The sequence below is a fragment of the Alexandromys fortis genome, unplaced genomic scaffold, assembly GCF_014885135.2.
Source record: "Alexandromys fortis isolate MF-2015 unplaced genomic scaffold, M_Fortis_MF-2015_v1.1 scaffold_26, whole genome shotgun sequence".
Lineage (NCBI taxonomy): Eukaryota > Metazoa > Chordata > Mammalia > Rodentia > Cricetidae > Alexandromys > Alexandromys fortis.
Window position 1 is genome coordinate 7,576,705 of NW_026067894.1, and position 24,839 is coordinate 7,601,543.

Sequence of the window (24,839 nt, forward strand, 5' to 3'; positions counted from 1 at the left end):
TTCTTGAACTTAACCGAGTCTGAATGGTAACTGGGAGCTCCTGAAGCATCTGGGAGCTCGTTGCATGGACTAATGTAGCTGTTGTTTTCACGAGATGTCCTCAGTAGGAGACTTGGAGGTAGAGCACTGGGGGGAAAGGAAGGCATGGTGGTTGGTGTCTTTATTTTTGCTGCTGTTGTCATTTCTGTAGGTGGTGCTTCGGTCTGGGTGCTTGCCTCAGACTCGCCCTCCACAGAGAGCTATGTGAGTAACGGAAGTCTGCCCTGCCCATCTACAAGTTCAAGTCGGCCTCACAGAACGGAAGGCCACGACTCCACAGAAGAACCCAACAGCTCGTCAGTGACTGAGACACCGACATCTAAGTCCCAAGATCAGATGACATCACCTACTCTTTCAGCGTCACCCTAGAGCAGAGGCACAGCAGGGCCCACAGAACAGGTGACATCAACAGTACACACCCCTGCCATGACAGTCACTAAGAGCATGCCACTGTCAGATTCCACAGTGACCTCTGCAGTAAAGGAATCGATAGTGACATCCAAAACCACAGTTTTATTCAGCTTGGCCATTTCAGCTGAGACCCCACAAATGAATCAAATTCCACTGTCATCAACACTGGACAAAGCCAGGGACACACACGAACCTTTACCCACAACAACCACGGCAGTTACAAACACCTCTTCACCCACCACAGTCGCCCTGGGGACAAATGTTCTCAGCACAGCCACAGCTGAGACTCAGGAAAAAGACACTGCAGCTGTACCCCCAACCCCAGCGACAACCCCCACAACAAGCAAACCACCAGACCCACAGTGCAGCTCTGTGACACAGACGCCTTCCCAGCCAGCACAGACAGACTCAAGCATAGGCCCTGGTACAACCCAGTCACCTAAACATCCCACAGGCCTTGTCCATAACGCCTCAGAGACAACCAAATCCTCCACTATAATTGGGACCAGTCCAGCACCCCCCAGCTCAAGCCAGAGTAGCGGTCCAGGGGGTGGTGCCTGTGCTTTGGATGAGTATCTAGACAGCACCAGAGGCTGTAGGTGCAACAAGAGCTACTATTCCCACTTGGGTAAGTCTGAATAATCCTTCAAGGAAGTCTATTGCTGCTGCTGCTACTGCTTCTCCTCCTCCTCCTCTTTCTCTTTAATTTTAATTTATGTACATGGATTTAAATATGTAAATAACAAGAATAACACGTATAAATGAACCAGATAACTGGCCAGGACAAGTGCAGTCAGGGAACTCTGAGAAGGCTCAGCGGAACCCTGTCCAAAGAAGCTGGTAAGACATGAGCATGGAATGAGTCCATTCAGAGTTGGCTGAGCAGATGAGACCTACCTTGCCCCAGCCCCAGCCTGCAGCCCCCAGGACCCGAACTGCTGTCCAGGTACTGATGGGGATTACAGGCATATATGACCTGCCCAGCTTTGGTACACACACACACACACACACACACACACACACGCCAGGTTCTAGCGTCCAGCTTGGAATGAGAGAAAAATTGGAGAATAAACAAATTAACCCCTTGAAACCCCAATCTTGCCAGACAAGTTAGAGACACCAGCTGCCTTCGCCAAAGTCAATCTCTTTCACTGAGGCCCAGACCAGGCTTCCTTGGTTCCCTGGGGGCTGAAAATTGAAGAGTGTGGCAGGAACACGGAGCCACCTCCTTCTTTTCTTCTTACCTTTCTGGCTCTGTCTCCGGGCTTCATCTATTCCTGTATCCACCGCCCAATCCTCAGGCTACCTGGCTCCAAGATGGGAGCCTCATCCCCCCCAAAGCGTTGTTGTTTAGTCAAGGTCTCTTAGTCCAGAGCAGCCCTGGCCACTGAAGACGAGCTTCAGCTCCTGATCTTCCTGCCTCTGCCTCCTAAATTCTGGGATTACAGGCGGTCGCCATTATGCCCTATCATGTGGCACTGGAGATCAAATGATGGCAGGCAAGCACTCTGCCAGCAAAGCTCCTTCCCAGCTCCCACAGACGCTTTGTGACCCAGGCACTAATTCTCGGAAAAGAGATCTTAAGGACCTGTGAGGGCCAGGATCAGGATCCTACAAGACATGGGTGAGATCTGTATGTGTGTGTGTGTGGGGGGGGGGGTTGAGACAGGGTTTTTCTGTGTAGCCCTGGCTGTCCTGGACTCACTCTTTAGACCAGGATGGCCTCAAACTCACAGAAATCCACCTGCCTCTGTCTCCTGAGTGCTGGGATGAAAGACATGCACTTCCACACCCAGACATGTTTACAATTTTAACAATTATTATGTGTGCATTGTGTGTGTGTATTGGGGGTACACTTGCAATGATGAAGAGGTCAGAGGACAGCTTTGTGAAGTCACTCCTTTCCTTTCACCTGTGGGCCCTGGGAATTGACCTCAGGTCTCCATGGCAAGCCTTTACCTACTGAACCATTTTGCTGGCTGTGTTTAAGGGAGTGGAGAGTGGACCAATATCCCCAGTCTTCTTCACCCACCTGAGGAAAAGTATTCCTTCTCATGGTATCATCCCAGGATCCTCAAGAGACCCCGCTCCTGGCTCTTGTTCCCCTGCAGAACTATCCAGGGAGATAGGGATCCTGCGCTGCAAACCAGAGGTCATTGAGGTGGCTCTGAGGAGCTGCTTCTTGAAGCATCAGCACTGGGTCCTGAAGAAAGATGTCTTCTCGGGGTGTTCAAGTACCAATACAACAGACCAGGGTCACCGGGTCCAGGTCTTTCAGTTGGAGAAGAAGGAAGGAACTTGTGGACTCCACATCTCTGTAAGCTGACTCTAGGGAAAGGGGAAAGTCCTGGGGCAGAGCTGGGAAAGCTGTGGGGGCGGGGCCAGGAAGCTTGTGGGAGGGGTTGGGAAGGCACAGGGTGGGGAAAGCTCTGGAGACTGGGCTGAGACAGGAGAGGTTGGGTAACTCTTGTCTTGGGTGGTCTCAAATCTTAGCCATCAGACCAGTCTTGTTGAGGAAAATGGCCAATCTGTCTCCAGAGTGGGAATGCATTACATGTGCTGTATTTGCTGAATTGGGGTCTTGGTTCCCAAACTCTCAGCCACGAAACACTTTAAAAGAGCAACCACAAGCAGTTTTTTACGGATTTCTATCCAAATGCCATGTCTATCAATTTATTTTTAATGGTTCTAATCTTGAGAAGTTCTCATTATAGATAAGGAATCCATAGCTCAGAGAATCTAAGGGATTTTCCCAAATTACAGTTGGAACTTGAGATAATCCTCCTGCCTCAGCCCCCTGAGTCCTGGGATTACATGCCTGCACCAGCATTCAGAGACTAGTTTTATAAGGACAACGCAATTCACATAAATAATAGAATGCCGCCAAACAACAGCAGTGCCCCTAAAGCCTCCATCTCTTGATCAGAACTCATCTTTTTCTTCCTTCCTTCTTTTTTTCTTTCTTTCTTTCTTTCTTTCTTTCTTTCTTTCTTTCTTTCTTTTTTCTTTTCAGTGCTGGGGAGACTTAATGTGTGCCAGGCAAACACTCTAAAACTGAGATACATCCCCAGCCCTAGAACCTGGAATTCTTATTTTAATTTAACTAATTTATTTAGAGATACACTCTCACTATGTGGCTGGCACAGAACTCACTATATAGACCAGGCTGGCCTAGAACTCACAGAGATCCACCTCCTCTGCCTCCCAGTAAGCACTAAAGGTGTGCACCACAACACCTGGCCCAGATTTAGGTTTTTTTAGTTTGTTTGTTTGTTTGGTTTGGTTTTTGTTTTGTTTTAGAAACAGAGTCTCTCTATGTGGTCATGGATATCCTGGAACTTTTTATGTAGACTAGGTTGGCCTCTGCCTCCCCAATGATGGGGTTTAAGATATATACCATTACACGTAACTCCGACTTAAAATTCTCTCTCTCTCTCTCTCTCTCTCTCTCTCTCTCTCTCTCTCTCTCTCTCTCTCTCCCTCTCCCTCTCCCTCTCTCTTGTTTGTTTTTTATTTTCGAGACAGGGTTTCATTGTGGAGTGTTGGCTGTCCTGAAACTAGCTGTGTAGACCAGGCTAACCTCGAACTCACAGAGATCCCCTGCCTCTGCCTCCAAAGTGCAGGGATTAAAGGTGTGTGCCACCACCAGCCATCCAGACTTAGAATTCTTAACAGCTCAGGGATCCTATTTTTTTTTACCCAAGAGATTCCAAAAATGCAAATTGAACTAAGAAAACTGAGATAGGAGGATTGGAAGTCTCAGGATAGCCTGGGCTACACAGAGCAAGATATTCTTCCTGGGCAGTTAAGAGTTCACATCGCAGAGGACCTGAGTTCTCCCAGCACCAGCGCCAGCAGCTCACAAGCATTTAAAATCCAGATCCAGAGGTTCTGGCGCCCTCTTCTGTCCTCTTCAGGAACCTGCACTGTGAAACACATTTAGGTAGAGAAGTACACACATGTGCATGATTTTCAAAATAAAATAAGCCTTTAAAATGCTCTCTCAAAACAACCACCACACTATCACACCAAAAATAAAAACAGCCCAGATACAGTGGTGTGTGCAGATACGCTCAGCACTTGGGAAGCAGAGGCAGGGAAAGGTTCAGGACCATCCTTGGGTACATAGTTGGACACTAGTCTGGGCTACATAATGCCCTGTCTCAAAATAAAGTAAAATAAAATAAATATTAACATTTTAGGACCATGGAGTAAGAACCTCCATTGGAAACTCTGAGTTCAATTCCCAGAACCATAGACATTGGGCATTGTGACATAAACTGTTAATCCTGGTACTTGGGAGGTGGAACCAGACATGTCAGGAGTTCAAGACCATCCTCAGCTACATAGTCACAAAGACCAGCCTGGTCTACATGAGACCCCATCTCAAGAGAAGAAACTTAGAACCATGGCAGGGGGGATAAAGTGATGGTCCCTGGGGTCAGAGTGCTGTGGGATTTAAGCTGTCACTTGCTGGGGACATCTTTTAACCTTTCTGAGCCTTCTTTTACTCTTTTATAAAATGGGGCCAATAAAGGAGTGCTGTGTTCAAGCCAGAGAACCAGGCTCAAAGAACTTCGACTACAGCTTTTATTGAAATAAACACCTTGTTGCCAGAGAGGATGGGAGGTGTTGACCCCAGGGACTTGTGGGTAGTGTCTGCTCACCTACCTGTCTTTTCTAGACCAACGTCAGCCATGCCCTGCACTCTGTGAATGTGCACCTTGAACAGGCTCGCCTTGGCTCTGGCTCAAGAGTGCTCCACTTCAGCTGTGTGTACCCCCTGGTGGTGAACGTCAGCAAGCCCATCTCCTACCAGGAGGCCTCCATTCCATGAGTTAAGTCCCATCAGCTGTCTCTGTAGCTAGGCCACCCCCAAGTTCTCACTGCTACCTTGAATCTAGTCAAAGCCTCAACACTCTCAAGAAATCGGCCCCCACGCTCACCCACCATATGTAAGCATCTCTTACATGGACAGAGAAACAGGATGCTTCTGGGAAGAGATGCGTTATGGGTTGTTTACGTAAATTACCATGAAGTTAGATATCTGCCAAGGTCTGGGGACCTATGATGTGACACTTCATAGTTTATGTGGTCCATGAGGAAGGTGACCAGGTTTGCTCCTCCTGGCCATCTTTTCTTCATTTTATATTTATTGGAGACCCCCAAACACTACTTCATCATGAAGTACCATCCCACTGCAGATGGTGACCTCATGGAAGCTGCCTTGCAGAGTTCCCTCCCTTATTCTTTAAGGCAGGATCTCCCATTGATCTCAGACTCATCAAGCAGGGCTAGCCTGGTTGAACAGCAAGCCCTGTGGGTCTACCTGTCTCTCTGGTAGTAAGTTCGCAAGCACGCCATTATGCCTGGGCTTGATCTCAGATCCTCGGGCTGTACAATAGGGTGCTTTTACCCACTCCCTTCCCTCTGAGGGCTCACTCTTGTTTCTCTCTGGATACAGCACTGTCCACATTCCTGGCACTGGAAAGACTGTCATCGCCCTGAGCGTCTCCACAGACCTCCAACTCCACAAACCACTCGAGGACCATGCAGCTCCCGTGGGCATGCCCCTCTACGTGGTCCTCAGATCCACCAGCAGTGATCCTGACCGGTTTGCGCTGGTGGCTAATGAAGTCTTTGCCAGGGACAACCTCTCCAACACAGTGGCTAAGGACACCTATCATTTTGTGAATGAGAGGTAAGGACCAATCAGGCTCCAGCTCTTGGTCTGTGACTTAGGCAGGTACTTTTGTTCCCATGAGCACAGACACCCCCCCCCCATTCTTTTCGGTATCTCTGGCAAACAAAATGGGGAAGGAAGGAAGGGATCGGGGAATGCTGGTTGAGCGAATGCATTCAGACGCATTTTACAGATGAGTAAACTGAGGCCCAGGGAGATTAAAACCTGCTCAAGATCTCACAGTCAATAGGTGAGATTCATTTCTTCTGTTCGTTCACCCAGATGGTTATTGAGGACCTGTGATGAGATTTAGAAATATAGCATTACCATGCCAGAGTTCCATATGCTATGTTGTTATTGAAGTAGACTACATGGAATAGCTAACGACAGCTAATAATTTAGTTCTTTACAAATAATATTTATTTCACGCTGGATGTAGTTTGAGTCACATCACACATATCAATTAATTTAAATCTTACCACACACTGTGACATAGTTAGATTTTGATTAGCATCTTACACAAGAAGCTAAGACTCAGTTCAGGTGCATGGGAGGTGACTGTGTTCAGTGTTGAGCACAGTCGGGCCAGAGTTGAGCCTCTTAGTCGGGTGTGCTGGTATATGCCCCAAATCCAAGTACTTGGGAGGCTGAGACAGAAGAATTACTTAGAATATCAGGTTAGACAAGTAAGACAGCAAGACCCTATTTTTTTGTTTTGTTTTGTTTTGTTCTATTTGGTTTTATTTTCAAGACATGGTTTCTCTGTAGCTTTGGAGCCTGTCCTGAAATTGGCTCTTGTAGAGCAGGCTGGTCTCGAACTCACAGAGCTCCACCTGTCTCTGCCTCCTGAGTGCTGGGAGTAAAGGCATGCACCACCACTGCCTGGCATGGGAAGACCTTTTTTAAAAACATAATTATAAAATAAAATAAAAACTGGGTATGATAGTGCATGCCTGTAACATAAGCAATCAGAAGGGAGATGTGGGGTGATTGAGAAGTAAAAGCTGCCTGCAGCTACATAGAGCAGGACAGCTTATGCATACCTGATATCCTGACTCACAATGAGATGGGGGGGGGGAGAATGTCTTACTTCCATATCAAATTTCAATAATATTGACAATAGTTTTCGTAGAAGCATAGGGATTACTCATCAGCTCACAGAGCATCCCAGGAAGGATTATTTCCTCCGCTGCACAGATGAGAGCAGAGGGTTGAGTGTGACCAAGGGCTGGTCATGCTCAATGTGGTCCCGAAACACACTCTTGAATTTGCCCTAGCCTGTAATAAGCTTTTCCTCTATTCCTGAGGTTCTGGGGTTCCCACCGGGGGCCAGCATCATGCTAGAACACCCTGGCCCAAATTTGAGGACCTACCTAACATCTCCAAACCTAAGTTTCCTCCTTTTTTAAAAAAAGAAAAAGGAGCCGGGTGATGGTGGCGCACGCCTTTAATCCCAGCACTCAGGAGGCAGAGGCAGGCGGATCTCTGTGAGTTCGAGACCAGCCTGGTCTACAGAGCTAGTTCCAGGACAGGCTCCAAAGCCATAGAGAAACCCTGTCTCGAAAAACCAAAAAAATAAGAAAGAAAGAAAGAAAGAAAGAAAGAAAGAAAGAAAGGAAGGAAGGAAGGAAGGAAGGAAGGAAGGAAGAAAGAAAGAAAGAAAGAGAAAAAGAAAGGGTAGGGGACTGGAGAGCTGGCTCAGCAGTTGAAAAGCACTGGCTGCTCTTGCAGAGGACCTGGGTTGGGTTCACAGCACCCACATGGCGTTACAACCATCTGTAACTCCAGTTCCAGGTGATGGAACAGCACCCTCTTCTGACCTCCATGGGTACTGTACTTCTGTGCTGCACAGACATGGGCAGGCATAAGATAATAAACACTTAAAAATGGGGAGCAGTCAAAAGTATGGTCATCCTCAGGATATGGTTGTAGGAATGAAATTAATCTATGTAAAGTTAGTTCTCAGCAGGAACACCCACAATTACACAGAACACGTTAAAGTGGCCGAAATCAAACTTTGCATGTTGACACCTGGGGCCCTAAGCCTGGGTCCCAAAGAACAGCGCTAGGGCTTTCTCCCCGCAGGTGCCCAGTCGGGGACCGGCTGCTCCAGGACTTGAACAATGGAGTCTCTGTACAGGTGACACTGGCCTTCACTCTGTCGCGATTCTTGAATAGTGACATGCTCTACCTACACGCCCAAGTGACCCTCTGTGACAAGCAAGCGTCCCGCCCATGCCAGCCGGTGAGTGGGGTTCCTGAAGCCCAGCCATGCAGCCACCGGGACTGGACCGAGGGTGGTCATGTGCTGGCCTCCTTTTACCCGGGACTGACTTAAAGAGGGGCGTTTGAAGCCCTAGATCTTGTAGGTGGAAATGGGAAAGCTTATTTGAATTGTGGGGTAGTGGAACACGAGTCTTTGAGGTCCTGGGAAAAGTCCCCACACTGTCTTGTCACCTACAGTCTTGTAGTGGAAAGAATTACCTGCGGAGAAATTCACCCTGGGACTCTCGAGTTGGGACCCGTCTGGAACCTGGCGGTAGCAAGTGGATCGTATTTGGGCCTCTCCGAATAAGCGGCACATGGATGGACCTTTGGAGGGCGTCCCCAGCTTCTCTGCCAAGACCTTCCTAATGTGTTGTTCTGAGACCCTGAGCTTCCACTGAGTCGCCCCTCACCTTCTGGTCTTCACACTCTTCCCCTGTACCCAGGGTCCTCTCTGAGCCCCATTCTCCCTCTCTCTCTGGACAAGTCCCTGCAACCAGCCTGGCCTCTGCGCTCATCTTAGCTTCTCTGCTCATTACTGTGGGAAATCACACATATGGACGCAGCTTAAAGGTTCCTGTGGCTCACGGTTCAAGGGTCCCGTGCAGTGTGTCAGGGGATCGCGGCAGCAGGATTGCTGGCTTTCTCACCTCACATCTGCAGCCAGGAAGCAGAGAGCCAGGAACACACGCTAGTGCTCAAACTCACTTTCTGCATTTTCAACAGTTCAGGGTCCCCAGGCCAGAGAACTGGTGGCTTCACTACAATGAAGATGGTTCTTCCCGCATCAACTAATGTAATCGAGATCCTTCCACACAGGCATGCCCAGAGTCTTCCAGGTGACTCTAGATTCTCAGGTTGGCAACACTAACCCATCATGTCACTCTCAGGTCTGGGCCATCTTCATTTCCAGCGTCTCTCTAAACCATGTTTTTAAATTTTACTTGTATGAGTGTTTTGTCGGCATGTATGCCTGTGGAACACCTGTGTGCCTGGTGTCCACTCGAGGCCAGAAAAGGGCATTTGATCCCCTGGAATTGGAGTCACAGATAATTGTGAGTCACTTTGTGGGTGCTGGGGATCGAACCTGCTTCTCCTGAGGGAGCAATCAGTGCTCTTAACCACTGAGCCGTCACTCCAGCCCCTCAGACTCTATCTCCTTTCTTGCCAAGCAACCTACTCTGCTCATGCTGTCTTTCGCGCCAGCCTCTCTTTGGTCATTACTCCTGGCCCGGTACTCTCTCTCCTTTCTAGTCTATAAGAGTCCTTTTGCCCTCACTGGGAAATCCCACGCTTTCGGGAATTCCAGGATATCTCATCCTTCTGAGTCCCCAGTTTTCCAAAATCTGCCAGCCTCTTTTGTCTAATCCCGGTGGAACGGTGGGTGAGTGCTGGCCATGTCCGGGGCACTTAGAACTCAATCTCTCTTTTCGTGTGGTTGCAGAGCCCAGAGCCTCCAGCAGCAGGAGCAGAGCAGGTTAGTACAAGAGGACCGCTCTAGTGAAGTAAGTTCTCACGTGACACGCTCAGGCTGCTGGTCATTTTGCACGCTGTTTCTTCTGAGCTGTGCGGCCAAGAAGTCAATTAACCTCTCTCAGTAATATATGGAGTAATATATGGCAGAATTAATGTGGGGCTCTTGCTTTATCCGGCCTCAAAAAATCTGAAACTACCCAGAAATGATTCCAAGTAAGGCTTGAAGATTTAAAGTGCCCTGGGCACCGTGGAGCATGCCTGAGCCCAGAAACTTTGAGTCAGCCTGTTCAAGATAGCAGACCCTGCTCCACATAAAGCCAGGTGTGGTGGCTTACCCTGGAATCCCGGCACTTAGGAGGTGCAAGCAGGAGAGTTAGGTGTTTAAAGCCACCCTTGGCTACAGAGCAACTTTGAGGCCAGCCTGGACCATGTATCTCAAAGAAAAAGAAAAAACAGCAGTGTATTTAATAACACTCCTAACTGAGGATGCTCTGTGAGTACAGGTACTTGATGCTAAGCTTGATGGCCTGAATTCTATCCCTGGGACCCATGTGTGGATAGAGGGAACCCAAGAATATGTCCTCTGACCTCAACATGTACACCACAACATGCACACATAAGTAAATAACTAGAATAAAAAGAAATATTTAAGGGGCTGGAGAGATGGCTCAGCGGTTAAGAGCATTGCCTGCTCTTCCAAAGGTCCTGAGTTCAGTTCCCAGCAACCACATGGTGGCTCACAACCATCTGTAATGGGGTCTGGTGCCCTCTTCTGGCCTGCAAGCATCCACACAGACAGACTATTGTATATGTAATAAATAAATATTTAAAAAAAAAAGAAAAAAAGAAAAAAGAAAAAAAGAAATATTTAAAAAGGCTCATAGACTCTGAAAGCTCCTCAAATCCCACTTTGAATACTTATTTTTTTATCTTTTTTTAAGATTTATTTATTTATTATGTATACAACATTCTGCCTCGATGTATGCCCGCACGCCAGAGGAGGGCACCAGATCTCAGTAAAGATGGTTGTGAGCCACCATGTGGTTGGCTGGGAATTGAACTCAGGATCTCTGGAAGAGCAGCCAGTGCTCTTAACCTCTGAGCCATCTCTCCAGCCCCTGAATACTTATTTTTATTTTAAATTCTGTGTATACATGCTTGTGTGATATGCACGTGAGTGCTGGCATCCGTGGAGGTCAGAGGTGACCGACTGCCCTGGGACTGAAGTTACAGACTACTGTGAGCTGTCTGATGTGCCTGCTGGGAACCAAGCTGAGGACCTCTGCAGGAGCTATGTGCTCTTAACTGCTGTGCCACCTCTCCAGCCCCCTTAGTCTATTTCATAATCATTTCTTTCTTTCCTGCAGGAGCCTGGATGTCCATCTTGCTCCTGATGGTGACTGGCTGGATGCTGGACTAAAAGCTGGTCCAGCCTCCCCACTCCAACACGAGCGCTTAGTGTCTAGTTTCCTTGCCTCAGCCAAGGATGGAGCGGAGGAAGACTTGATGAGAGGCAAGTGTGACCTCTGTTAGGCACCAGAGGACCAGTGTGTAGCCCAGCGTTGGGAAGACTGTGGCGACTGCCTGGTGGATTATGCTCTCTTGTCATGCCTTTGTTTCCTATCCTTGTAGCTCATAGGGGAGGGCGTGTGATTAGACCACTCAACATGAGGGGGAAAGTAGAGAGTTTATGGCCAATAAACACACAGAATTCTACTTTTTCTGACGTCTGTCTCTATAATTTGACCTTAAGGCTTCAGTGCTCCAAGTTAATGGACTGAAGGGTTGGAAAGGGAGGAGGGGGGTGGCAGCCTCTTTTTTTTTCCTTTGGGGCTTCCTCTCCACACAGGTAAAATGGAATTGTTGACCTGATCAGCTTGGGAATCATTCTCAGGAAATCCTTGGGCCTTAGTCAGCTACTTTCTCTCTCTCTCTATATTTTTTTTTCCTGCAAAATGGCCGTCCTGTTGCCCAAGCCTTTTCCTCCTATAGCTTCATAACCTGTGGCCGCCTTAGGCCACCTTTCCTATTTGAGAGCGATACAGCTGTCGTCCCTCATTCGTCCCAAACAAGAATCTTTTCCATACCTGGGACTATGTTATGCCCCGGGGATGAGGGCTGGAAGGAGGCTGTAGACCAGGAGACAAGACAGACTTTAGCTGTGCATGAGAGACCCAGACCCCCGGAAGATCTGTAGCCTTAGCACGATCCCCAAGCACCCTGACTCTGAACCCAGAGCCAGGGAAAGAAACACACCCCGGATCTGGAACCTGAGACGGGGGGGGGGGGGACATTTTATCCCTGAACCCCGAGCTAGATGAAAACACCCTGACCCTGAAACCAGAGCCAAAAGAACATACTTTGTCCCTAGAACCAGAACCTGTTAAAGGAATTCACCCTGGCCCTAAAATTAGAGCCTAACAGATAAAAAGGACCAGAGAAAGAAACACAGTTTGGCCCTGAAATCAGAGCCACCTCTAGCTGACACGAAACCAACCAATCCCTGAGCAGGAAAACTGGCCAATCCCTGAGTAGGCAGCAGTAACCTCTAGTCTAGAGTAGTGACCTCTCCCTGAGACACCATGGACTCCTCCCCCTAACAAGAGGAGTCAATCAGAAGCAGACAATCCCCTCACCCCATAGGGGGCAGCCAATCCCTAGCCTACGGGGATTCCACAAGCCTTTCCCACTATAAAAACCCCCTCCCCTCGCTGCTAAGGGTCTCGGGAAGGCCCGAGTTAACTCGCAATATGGTTTTCGCTTTGGGATTGGACGCGACCAAGTGGTAAAATATTGAGGATCCGGACTTTGGGCATCACAGTTAACAGCCAGGCAAGCCACGCGAGGCACTGTGTACCTGGAATCCCAGCTACCTGGAGACTGAGGCTGGAGGATTATTCTGAGTTTGAGACCAGCCTGGGCTATATATCAAGACCCCGCTTCAAACAAATAACAAACATAAACAAAACAGAAAGATGGACGAAGGTGTTGCTCGGCGATAGCATGCATAGCATATGAAGGGTGTGAGTTTGAGTCCCCAATCGGCAATAAACTCATACGAAACCAAAACATACATACTCCAAGAAAAAAAAATCAGTTTTTTATTGGACCAATCAGGTGCCTTAGGCAGGTAAAGCAATAAATACATCTTCACATCGTTAAACAAATCCAATGCATCTTTACATAATTAACAGTCTGCAACCGTACAGGCTTCTTGGAAAAGACTCACACTCAACTAGCTCACCCTAGTTACTTTATTTAAACCAATACAAGGTTGACAAGTGCTGGCAAAGGCTCCAACTACCAAAGTCATACCAAAGCTTCAAACTACCAAGCCATAATCAAAAGTAAAAACTCAGGTCTGCCAGGAGTGTCTTCGGACCAAGGTCGGTGCAGTGGCAAGCTCTCACGCGGCACCAAGTGTAGACTCCAGAGAAACAACTCTTTAAGGTTGTAACAGTCTAAAAACAATTCCCCAGCCTCTACTAATTAACCCAAACATGGCAAGGGCTTTGCAGCACCATTTCTCAAAGCCAGACACAAAGGCTTTGGTATACATTTCACTTAAAGCCAGACATATAAAGGCTTTGCTTGTACATCACTACAGAGGCCTACAGAGGCCAAAAGAAATGCTGGATCCCCTGGAACTGGAGTTATGACCAGTTGTGAGATACAATGTAGGTTCTAGGAACCAAACCCAGGTCCTGTGGAAGAGCCGCAGGTGCTCTTCAAGGAGCCATCTCTCCAGTCCCAAATCTAGTCTTTTCACTTTTCATCGTGCTAGTTGGGATACTTTCATTAATATATTTTATTAAATATGCAGCAAATCTTTTAAAAATAATGAAGTATTATTATTTCACAGGTAGGATAGGATGACCAGAAGTTCAAGGTTTCCCTGAATTACAAAGTGAGTATGAAACCCCTGTGTCAACAAAGAAACAAACAATAATAAAGTAACTTAAAATGAAGAATAGTCTTTGAAGCGAGAACCTAAAGACTGCTGAAATATGAGAACTCATTTTCATATGAAAATGATCACATGATGGAGGTACTGCTAAACTACAGAGGGAAACTGAGCCGACATATTTATTCACCCCAGTAATCTCAGCACTTGAGAAATGGGTGCAGAAGGATTAGTTCAAAATTGACCTTGGCTGTAAAGCAAACTCCAGGCTAGTCTGGACTACATGAAACCCTGTCAAAAACAAAATAAGGGGAAGAAGCCAAGAACAATTGATTCAGACCCCAGCATATTAAGTGGCTCACAAATGCCTATAAGCCCAGTTCCAAGGGATCCAGTGCCTTCTGGCTGAGGGTACTGGCACACAGACACACACACAAATAATAAAACCTTAAAGTATATATATACAAGAACCCATTCAGGTGGCCAAATCAGAAGTACCAGGAGTCTGAGGTCCAGCCTGCGCTAAATAGCAAGACCCTGTTGAAGAGCAGGAATGTATAAACACACTTTTTTTTCCTGACAGGATCTCACTGTGTAGCCCAGGCCAGCATCAAACTCCTGAGCCTCCTTGCCTTAGCCTTTTGAATTGTGATTACAGACATACTCCATCTTCCAGCTCATTAACGCACACAGCTTATAGATTTAAATCCCAGCATTTTCACGGTTGAACTTTCTTCTCTTTTCAGGACCAGCTCTTGTCCTTGCTCCCGGCTTCCTCAGAAAAGAAGCAGAAGCTATCAAGTGGGAAAACTCAAATTTCTGTTCATTAGTTTATAAATTCATTTTTAGACATCCAGATTTAACGTTCATAGTAATAAAGCCCTGTTCCTAATTTCTAAATTCTTCTGTCATTTCCAGGTTCAACAGCCATCCATTAATTTGTTATTCTTAAATGTCTTTAACTTTTATGTGTGAATGCAGTGTGTGTGTGTGTGTGTGTGTGTGTGTGTGTGTGTGTGTGTATTTGTGCTCGCCAGTGGAGGGCAGAAGAGAGAGTTGTGAGCGGCCAGACAAGGATGCTGGGAATCAAACTTGGGACTCTTGAAAGAGCAGCCCTCGCTCTTAGCCTCTGAACCAGCTCTCCAGCTCCTCATCATTAACTATTAATAGGCAGTGACCCAAGCAGGTCACTGGCACCCCTGCCCTCCTCGTTCCTGAGGGAGGGGAATGAGGCAGGTTGTGGGGGAGTCCCCGCCCCTGCCGAAGCCCAGCAGCTTCCCGAAGCCTCGCTGGCACAGCGCCACCTAGAGGCAGCACCGGGTAAGGAGCGAGGAATCCGAGCTGAGTAGCCGCTGGGTCATGCGCAGAGCGATCCGCCGGTCTCGCACCGCCTACGCAGTGATCCTCCCGCCCACCACCCAGGGCTCCGTGCAGGGGCGGGACTCCCGAGCGGCCCGAGTCTCCATTGGTCAAAGGAAGGCAGAAAGAGGCGGGACAGCCACATGCTTCGACTTTCTATTGGTCAGAAGCCAGCAGAAAGGGGCGGTGCCGGGCGGCGCGCGCTTGGAAGAGGCGTGCGGCCTGACGGGCGTGTAACGGCCGTTAGGCGGCCTCAGGAGAGGATTCGCGACTCGCGCGGACGTGGTGGCCGCCGGCAGTATCCCGGGGAGGGATCTCGCCGCCCGCTCTCGGGGCTCTCTGTAAGCTCTTCTTGGGGGCTCCCGCCGCGGCGGCCGACCCTGTCCCTCTTTCCGTAGCCCCGGGAAAACCTTGGAAACTCGGGACCTACAGGGGGTGGGGGGGGGCGTGGGGAGGGTGCCCGGGACAGCGCCCGGGAGAGCGAGGCGCATGCGCAGGTGGACCTGGCCGGAATGCCGGCCCAGGCTTTGCTCGCCCCGGCTCCGTTTCCTGGATAACGATCCCCACACGCCCCCTCGGGTCCCCGTCGCCTCCCCTCCGCGCCTCGCTGTCCCCCGCCGTTAACTCCGTTGCAGTTGCCATGCTCGTGTGCCAGACGCCCCCTGCCCTCGTAGGGCCCGCGGCCCGCGGGGCAGACCCGGGGACAGAGTCAGACGGTCCGCGAGTGTTGTCACTCGGCTGGTGGAGGGGACACCTTTCCCAAAGGGTCGGGAACAGAAGGCGCTGGTCAGGGAGCCATTCTCGCCGAGGTGGCGTCGGAGCTGAGGAGCGGAACGTTCTGGGGGGGGCAGAGGGCGCCTGGGAACGGCCTAGACCCGCGAAGAAGCGGGAGATGCTTCCAGAATCCCCGTACGTAGGGCAGCCTCCCACCCCCAACCCGGAGTGAGTGAAGCCGAGGTCAGTGGTGTCAGTGGAGGAATCTGGTCCGAGGCTCGAGATGAATCGAAAATTAAGTGTGTTCAAGTTTGTCCAACAGAGTATTAAAACCTTTGACTTTTAGTCAGTCAAGAAGGCCAGACCAGGTCGGGTTTGGTTTTGTTGTTGAAATACCGAACTTTAAAGAAGCCCTCGGCCCTGTTGAGGCAAGCACTCGACTACTGAGCTATGGCCTCTGCCCCCCCCCTCCCTCCCTCTTCTTTCTGTTATTTGCTCTTCCTGTGTAGTTCAGGCTGGCATGGAATTTCTGTTTATGCCAGGCTGGGCTTTTGTTGTTGTTTTGGATTTTTGAGACAAGGTCTCACTGTGTAATCCTGATTGACCTGGAACTCGCTCTGTGAGATCCTCCTGCCTTTACCTCCCGGGCTGTCTTGCGTTCATGTTATTTGAAATTGCAGGCTCGCACCCAGCCAGTAGTTCACTGCACAGAGCCGGGGAGGTAGTAGGTGATCAGTAAACTTAGGTTGATGAATACAGTGTCTGGCCAGGTTCTTTAAACTTCCAGGCCTGCCCCCCCCTTTTTTTTTTGGTCTGGAAAATTTTTATGAGACCTTGATTGTCTAAAAATTAAAGATTTGCTGATAAGTAATAAAGAAACTTACTTTAAGACTATTCTTTGGAGTTTGGTATGGTGGCCCATGAGGCAGGAGATTTCCCCAGGCATTCAATGCTAGCCTGGTATACATACAGCGTTCCAGACCAGCCAGGGCTGCATAGCAAGACCCTAACTCAAAGCCCAATTCTTTGGTCTGTGTATAATTTTTACCATTTATTAAAGACAAAAGCTATTGCATATACTAATGAGGTGCATATGCTTATAATTCAGTATTGCCAGGGATGGTGGTCCATGCCTGTATTCTCAGCACTCCGAACATAGAGAGAGGCTTGAGGGCAATCCTTGAGTACATAACAAATGCTAGGCCATGACCCTGTCTCAGAAACCAAAAGTCATCTTGGCTGAGTGTTTGATACTGCAGGGTACAGACCATCTACAACATTTTTCAGAGTAGATGCTTTGATTTTATCACCATCAATAATGAGAAAACTGCTTCCCATAAATACAAAGTACAAAATGGCAGAAGTGTGTTTAGGGCCATTTAATTGTGTGTGTATGTGAGTGAGTGAGAGAGAGAGAGAGAGAGAGAGAGAGAGAGAGAGAGAGAGAGAACTTTCAGGAGTTGGTTCTCTTCTTATACTGTAGGATCCAAGGATTAACTTAAGTCATCAGGCTGTGACAAGTCATTTTACCTGCTAAGCTAGCTCATCAGCCGGTCAGACAGCAGTTTTCCAAGTCAGATATCTGAACAACGTATCATATGCACATGCTATGTAAAGCTTCATGTGGCAAGGATGACTTTTAATTTCTGGTCTTGCCTCCTCCTCCTTAGTGCTGGGATTATAGGTGTGTGTTACCTTGCTATGTGGTTTACCTGTGCAGCAGATCCAACTCAGTCAGAGCTTTGTGTGTACTAGAGAAGTTCCTAGCCTAGGTACATCCCTAACCTTTTTGATTTTCTATTTTGTTTTGGTTTTGTTAGTTTTCTTTGTGAGATCTTGTTGTGGCCCTGGTTAGCCTGAAACTTCTGTGTAGACCAGAGTGTCCTCAAATTCATAGAGATCCTTTTGCCTCTACCTCACAAGTACTCAAGGTATGTGCTGCCATGCCTGCCTCCTTGTGTTTTTTGTTGTTGTTTTGTTTGTTGAGATAGGGTCTCATGTATCCCAGGTTAGCCAGGTTAGGACCTCACTGCGTAGCAAAGGTTTACCTTGAACTCTTGATAATAACATTTTTAAAAAAGACAATAGGAAAACTTTAAAACTGTTTTGTTTGTAAAACAATAGGCTTTCATAAAAGCAGAAAACTTTGAATGCACAGTAAAAACAGTGTAGTTGAGCTGGGTAGGGATGGCCTACACCTGTAATTCCAGCATTTGGGAGGACAGAAGCAGGTGGATCTCTTTGTCCACTTTGTATTGTATCACCTATCAACCCATAGTTAAGAAATCATGTGCTGAAGCTGGTCAGTGGTGGCAAACACCTTTAATCTAATCTCAGCACTCTGGGAAGTGGAGGCCAACCGATCTCCAGAGTTCAAAATCAGCCTGGTCCACAGAGTGAGTTCTAGGACAACCAGGGTTACACAGAGAAAACAGACAAAAATGTATGCTGGGCCTTGAGGATAGCTGAAGGATTGGTAAAGGTGTTCGCTACTAGGTCTGAAGACTTGAGTGTACACATGCATGCATACTTGAACACACAGGCAGAAGGGTGATGTAAGTAATCAATTTCCACCTTGTTAATTGAGGCAGAATCGTCAAGCCCAGAGCTTCCCAGTATAGTCTTGCTAGCCAGTTCCCCTCTGAAGCTGGGATTACAGACAGGCGCCCACTCCCATTTGGCATTTGCCAGGGTTCTGTTTGTACTCTTGTCCTCGTGCTTATGTGCGAGCATTTTAACTACTCAGCCATCTTCCCAACCTCTAAATCCAAACCTTTACTTTCTTTTCTGTAAAAGGAGAATGATAATAGTAACTATCAGTTACTATTATATTATTGATATGAGCATTCAGTGTGACACATGGTACTTATATATTATATAGATAGGAAGTGCTGTATACATGTTGAATTTGTTACATGAATGAGCATTTTTGTGGTGTGAGTGGTCAGATAGGTTGGGTGCTTTACCACCTTTCTACCTTCCTTCAGTTGTATCTCTTTAGTTGAATAATTGGTTATTTGTGTTGTTTCTTTTTTTTTAAATATTTGTTTGTTTATTTATTTACTATGTATACAATATTCTGTCAGTGTGTATGCCTGCAGGCCAGAAGAGGGCACCAGACCCCATTACAGATGGTTGTGAGCCACCATGTGGTTGCTGGGAATTGAACTCAGGACCTTTGGAAGAGCAGGCAATGCTCTTAACCTCTGAGCCATCTCTCCAGCCCCCTTGTGTTGTTTCTTATATACTCATTTATTTTACTTGTATTTTAGAGAGTATCTTTCAGTGGGTACTAAAAATCTTTTTTAAAAATGTTTTTGATGTTTATTATATTTTATGTGGTATGTGTGTTTATTCATGTGAGTGTGGGCACACTTGTGACATGGCATGTGTGTAGAGGTCAAAAGACAACCTCAGGTGTCAGTCCGTGTTTTTCAGATTGTTTGGGACAAGGTCTGTTTGCTGCACCAGGCTAACTGGCCCATGAACTATTAGGGATTCTTTTGTCTATACTCAGTTGTAGGAGTACTGAGATTACAGATGCGCTACTGTGCTTGCCTTTAAAATGGGTTCTGGGGATTTGAGCTCATGAGTGGTTGGTAAGTGCTTTACCCCTAAGCTGTCTCCTCAGTGCAAAACACTTTTCTTGCTTAGTTGGGTATGTGGTTGCTTTTTTAGACTTGTGTATTTGGTGTGTGTGTGCATGCACATGGCACATGTTAAATTCCTACAGCGATCAGAAGAGGGTCTTGGATCTTTTGAAGCTTGGAGTTACAGGCAGTTGTGAGCTACCTGGCATGGGTACTAAGCACTGAACTTCTGACCAGTAAGCACTCTTAACTGCTAACCTGTTTCTCTAGCCCTGATGTGATGTTTTAATACAGGTGTCACTGTGTAGGCCAGGCTGAAGATCCCCTGTTTAGCTTCTAGAGTACTGAGTTTACAGTGTGCACCACATGTTGTACTATATTGTTTGGGGGAATAACGATGAGAAAAAGTCAGGTACCTATTCAGTATAGATAGTTTTCCTGTTCATGGTACATTTTCAGTCCATGATTGGTTCAATATGTAAAAACACCAATGGTACATTCAAAGAAATTAATATATATGTATTCGCTCAAAAGCTTGTCTGTGAATGTCCTGAATAGCATTATTTACAAAAAGTAAATAATTATATATCAAAAAGTACAAACAACCCTAAATTCATGAAATAGATATGACAGATAAATGTGATATAACTATAAAACTGGGCATCATGTATCAACAAATGGAATGAAGTGAGCTAGAGACCTTAGCTTGTTAAGCGCTTAGCTTCAATTATGAGGACCAGAGTTCAAATCCCCAGAACCCATGCAAAAGCTAGTGCATGGCTGTAATCACAGTGCTAGGGAAGCATTGCCATGAGGATTTCAGGGACTTGCTGGCCAGCCAGTCTAGCTAAACCAGAGAACTAGAGTTCCTGTCTGAAAAGGAGAAAAAAAAAGTGGAGAGGGATAGAGACGTGCACCATCAACCTCTAACCTCCATGTACACACAAACATATACATGTGCATATTCATCTCACACATATACCAAAGGGAATAAGGTGCCTAGGAGAGTAAAATGCTCACTGTGCAAGCATGAGCTTCTAAGTTCCATCTCAGTACCTACAAAAAGCTAGGCTGGGCGCCGGGCGATGGTGTCGCACGCCTTTAATCCCAGCACTCGGGAGGCAGAGGCAGGCGGATCTCTGTGAGTTTGAGACCAGCCTGGTCTACAGAGCTAGTGCCAGGACAGGCTTCAAAGCCACAAAGAAACCCTGTCTCGAAAAAAAAAAAAAAAAAAAAAAAAAAAAACGCTAGGCTGGGATTGTAAGTGGGGGGGGGGGGGAGTATCTTGCTGCTTTGCCCAGACTGGCCTTAAACTTCTATGCCTTAGCTTTCTAAATAGTTAGGACTATAGGAGTGGACTATTACCTCGGCTCTAGAGTTAATGGTTAAAATGTATAGGAAAATGTGTACAGATGTTATTTGTAAATACTATTCCATTCCACATAAGGAACATGAGCATTTGTGAATTTTGCTGTCTAAGGCATTCCTAGAATTAGTTCCAAATGGATATAGGAGGACCATTCTAGAGGAGCACTGAGTTCCTAAATATCATGACTCAAGTCTTTGAGGTAACTCTGTTGGACTGGGAGTTCTACTTTTGTCATTTTCTTCTGAGTTGGAAAATATCTCAGAATTGGGCTACTGTTTTGTTATCCTTTTTTCCCCCCAGTTTTTAATTTTTTTAGACTGATGTCACTGTAATCTACACTGGTTTCCAACTGGCAGTAGTACTGCTTTTGCTTCCCCAGTGCTGGGACTACAGAAGGGTACTGGAACCTTTATTCTTCTCTTTAAAGGGTAATAAAATGGAACTGGTATTGTGTACTGGTCCTGGAGGTAGGGAGGAGAGAAAGTGTTGCAGAAAGGAGCGGTGGTAGGCCGCTTCCCGCAGCCTGGCTCCCAGCTGCCTGGCTAGCTAGCTTATACCCCAAAATAACAACACACAAATTGTATTAATTTAAACACTGCCTGGCGCATTATATCTAGCCTCTTCTTCGCTAACTCTCACATCTTGCTTTAACCCATATCTAGCAATCTGTGTATCACCACCGGGTCGTGGCTTACCAGGAAGATTCTAACTTACATCCATCTCAGCCTGGAGAATCATGGTGTCTGCCACATTGCCTTCTTCCCAGCATTCTGTTAGGTCTACTCCGCCTATCTAAGCTGTTGTCCTATCAAAAGGCCAAGGCAGTTTCTTTATTTAACCAATGAAATCAACACAAAACAGAAGATCCTCCTACATCAAGAAAGAGAACCAAAAGTTCAAAGGTAGAAGGCAAAAGAAGAGGCTCAATGAAAGGGTAGTTTTGGTGTTGACAGGAAACATAACTAGTTGGTTATCCTTCTGTGTCATTAACTCACTAGCCAGCAGTTGAATGGCTAGCCATAAATTGTTGATAACTAGCCATAAATTGAAGCATTTTGCTCTTGTTGTTTTCTTTGAGTTTTTGTTTTTTTACATGATTTGTTCATTTTTATGTGCATCAGTGTTTTGTATGCATATATGAGGGTGTTAAATTTTCTGGGACTGGAATTAACGGTTGTGATCTGCCATCTGGGTGCTAGGAATTGAAACTGGGTCCTCTAGAAGAGCAACCAGTGCTCTTAGCTCTGATCTCTCGATCTCTCTCTCCAGCCCCTTGGTTTTTATTTTTATTTTATGTGTATGATGAGTGTTTTGCCTGCATGTATGTCTACACCATGTGCTTCAGTGCCCAAAGAGCCTAGAAAAGGGTGTTAATCCCCTGGAATGGAGTTAAAGCTCGTTATTTTGAGGCACTGTGTGGGTGCTGGGATCCAACCCAGGTCCCCTGGAAGAGCAGCCAGTGCTCTTACCCACTGAGCCATCTCTCCAGCCTCACCTAACCTGGAACTTAAAGTCTTTCTGTTTCTGCTTCCTGGGTGTTAGGTTGATGCTTTTATGAAGTGTGGTTTTGGAGTTTGTTTCATTTATGTTATTGTACACAGTGAGTTGATGACCATTTGGGTTGTTGTTGCTAAGATAAACTATAGAGGTCAGTAAAGTACATTATACCATATAATCACACACCCCTTCTTTTTTTCCTTTCAAAATTGAATTTCACCTCTAAGAATTGTATCTTGTGAATTTTCCCAAATTATTTTGGGCACTGTTAAATTCAGAGTTTCTGAATTCCTTTTGCCCCCCCCCCCCCCCCGTTTTTGTTTGATTTCCTAACAACATGTTAAACCAAAAGCATTAAAAAAAAAAAAAACAGATAATTGTGTACTTAGGGCTGGTATGTTTGTAATCTTGAGTCTACACAGTGCATTTCATGAAACCATCTTACAAAATTTCATTTACAGAAGAAAATTCTTAATATAGAGAAACCCTGTCTTGAAAAAAAATGCTTTAGAAAACTAACTATATTAGTTAACTTTTTAAAATGAAATCTTGTATGCTGCTTAACTTGTTATAAATTACATACTTAGAGCATTGGAACTTGGCCACAGCATCATAGTACAGCAGTTGTAAAGACACCTTAATGTACCCTCTTGAGAAGCCCATACCCATAGCCTGCATGTATATAGTGTCTTTCCTATGTGTATCTGTCTAAATACTTAATAAGGTCACCAACTTAGCTTCACTTTGACAGGTCTTGAAAGTCTTTCCTGCAGCCTAGCCAAAGGTCTGGCTTTACCTGAGTGAAAAGCCTACTTATCCTTGACAGTTAGCTTCATCCTCTTTCCTTCCCTCTCTCCTTTTCTTTATTTCATTTGCTTTTCTGAGGTAGGGTCTCATGTACCCAGAATAGTCTCTTTTTGTTTCCCTCAGACAGGATTTCTCCATTTAGCCCTGGCTGTCCTGGAACTCCAGGCTAGCCTCAAATTTACAGGGATTTACCTGCTTCTGCCTCCTGTGTGCTGGGATTAAAGGCATGTGCCACCACCCTCCGCCTAAAAATATATATTTTTTTAATTTTATTATATGTATATGTGTGTAGATATGTATGTAGGTGTGTGCATGTGAGATGTGAGTGTAGGTGCCCTTATGGAGTCCAGAAGAGGGTATTAGATCCCCTGAAGCTGGAGTTATAGGGGTTGTTACCTGCTTGACATGGGTGCTTAGAATTGAACCCAGGTCCTCTACAGTAAGTAGTAGTACACTGTCTTAACCACTGAACCATCTTTCCAGCCCCTTTTGTTTGTTTTCTGAAATGTGATCTTGCTATATATTTCCCAAGTTGATCTTGAACTTCTTGTAGTATCAAGCAGTTTTCCTGTCACAGCCTCTTGAGTAACTGGGACTACATGTTTGTGCTTCATGTAGTGTCCGCTATGCCTTCATGATTTGCTTTTGTTTTGTTTTGGTTTTTTAAATTTATTTATTTTTGTATTTTGAGACACGCTCTATGTGTGTGTATCCCTGACTACTCTGGAACTCCCTAAATAAACCAGGCTGGCTTCAAACTCAAAAGATCTACCTGCTTTGGCTTCTTCTGAATGTTGGGATTGAAGACCTTTGCTGCTAACCAAGCTCATGGTTTGCTTTTTAAAATAACTCTTTTAAAAATGAGTTTTTATCATTATCTTATATATCTGGATACTTTTTGTGTGTGTGTGTGTGTACCACATGTGTACCTAGTGCCATCAGAAACCAGAAGAGGGTGTTGGATTCTTAAAGGTAGTTGTGAGCCACCAAGGGAATGTGGGAATCAAGCCTGTATCCTCTGGAAGAACAGCCTGTATTCTTAACGGCCAAGCAGTCTCCCCAGCCCTAAAATAGTCTTCAAAGTAAAATATTGGAGAATACCTGACTATATTGTATGCTATTGTAATGTATGTATTTTTTTTCTCTTGCTTGTTTTGTATACTAATAAAATAGCCTTAGAATCTTCAAAATGGTATTTATCTTTCCATATACTAATAAATTGACTTGTTGGCTGACAGCCCCTGGGTAGTTTTTTTTTTTATTCCTTTAGGTGTTAACCAGGGTTATTCTGTCTGTCTGTCTGGAAGAATTCTACTCCTTTTGATAATGGCAGTAAAACTTAATGGGCAGGAGTCCTGGTGGACAAATCTTTTACAATAGCCCTAAAGTTCTCTTTATGTTAGACTCACAGCTTTATTTTTCTTTAGTTTCTAGAAAATCTGGCTAGAATACTACTTTATCTTCTAGTCATATTTGTAGCAGGATTTCTTTATCTAAATTCTACTTTTGTGTAACTTTACTTTTCCAGACCGAGTTTATTGGTAAATCCTTTATAACACTAGTTTATCACGTCTAGCTGCTCTATCAGTAGCAGAGTCGAGGTGTGTGGTCTGCTCTTTGAAGCTCTACTCCCCTTATTTGCCATTGCCCTGTGCTCTCTTTATCTGTGTCCTCTGCAATATCTTTTTTCATGTTTTTTTTTTTTTTTTTTTTTTTTTTTTTTTT

General features: G+C 46.0%; 2 protein-coding genes across 3 annotated transcripts in view; both read left to right on the plus strand.

Annotated features, from left to right (window-relative positions):
* Window positions 1–219: 219 nt before the first annotated feature.
* On the plus strand, window positions 220–11,545 carry LOC126509740 (uromodulin-like). The gene is given in 8 exon segments (XM_050155831.1): window positions 220–1,078; window positions 2,562–2,767; window positions 5,135–5,292; window positions 5,915–6,151; window positions 8,219–8,378; window positions 8,597–8,711; window positions 9,843–9,875; window positions 11,242–11,545. Coding segments are annotated over 8 exon segments (1,575 nt in total). The 5' UTR covers window positions 220–465; the 3' UTR covers window positions 11,295–11,545.
* A 3,822-nt stretch (window positions 11,546–15,367) lies between these two features.
* The window catches only part of Cep85 (centrosomal protein 85), a 38,398-nt gene continuing 28,926 nt past the window's right edge, over window positions 15,368–24,839 (plus strand). For both annotated transcript variants that reach the window (XM_050152857.1, XM_050152865.1), the window contains exon 1: window positions 15,368–15,478. The gene's annotated coding sequence lies outside the window, so the exon portion shown is untranslated. The remainder of the gene's footprint in view (window positions 15,479–24,839) is intronic.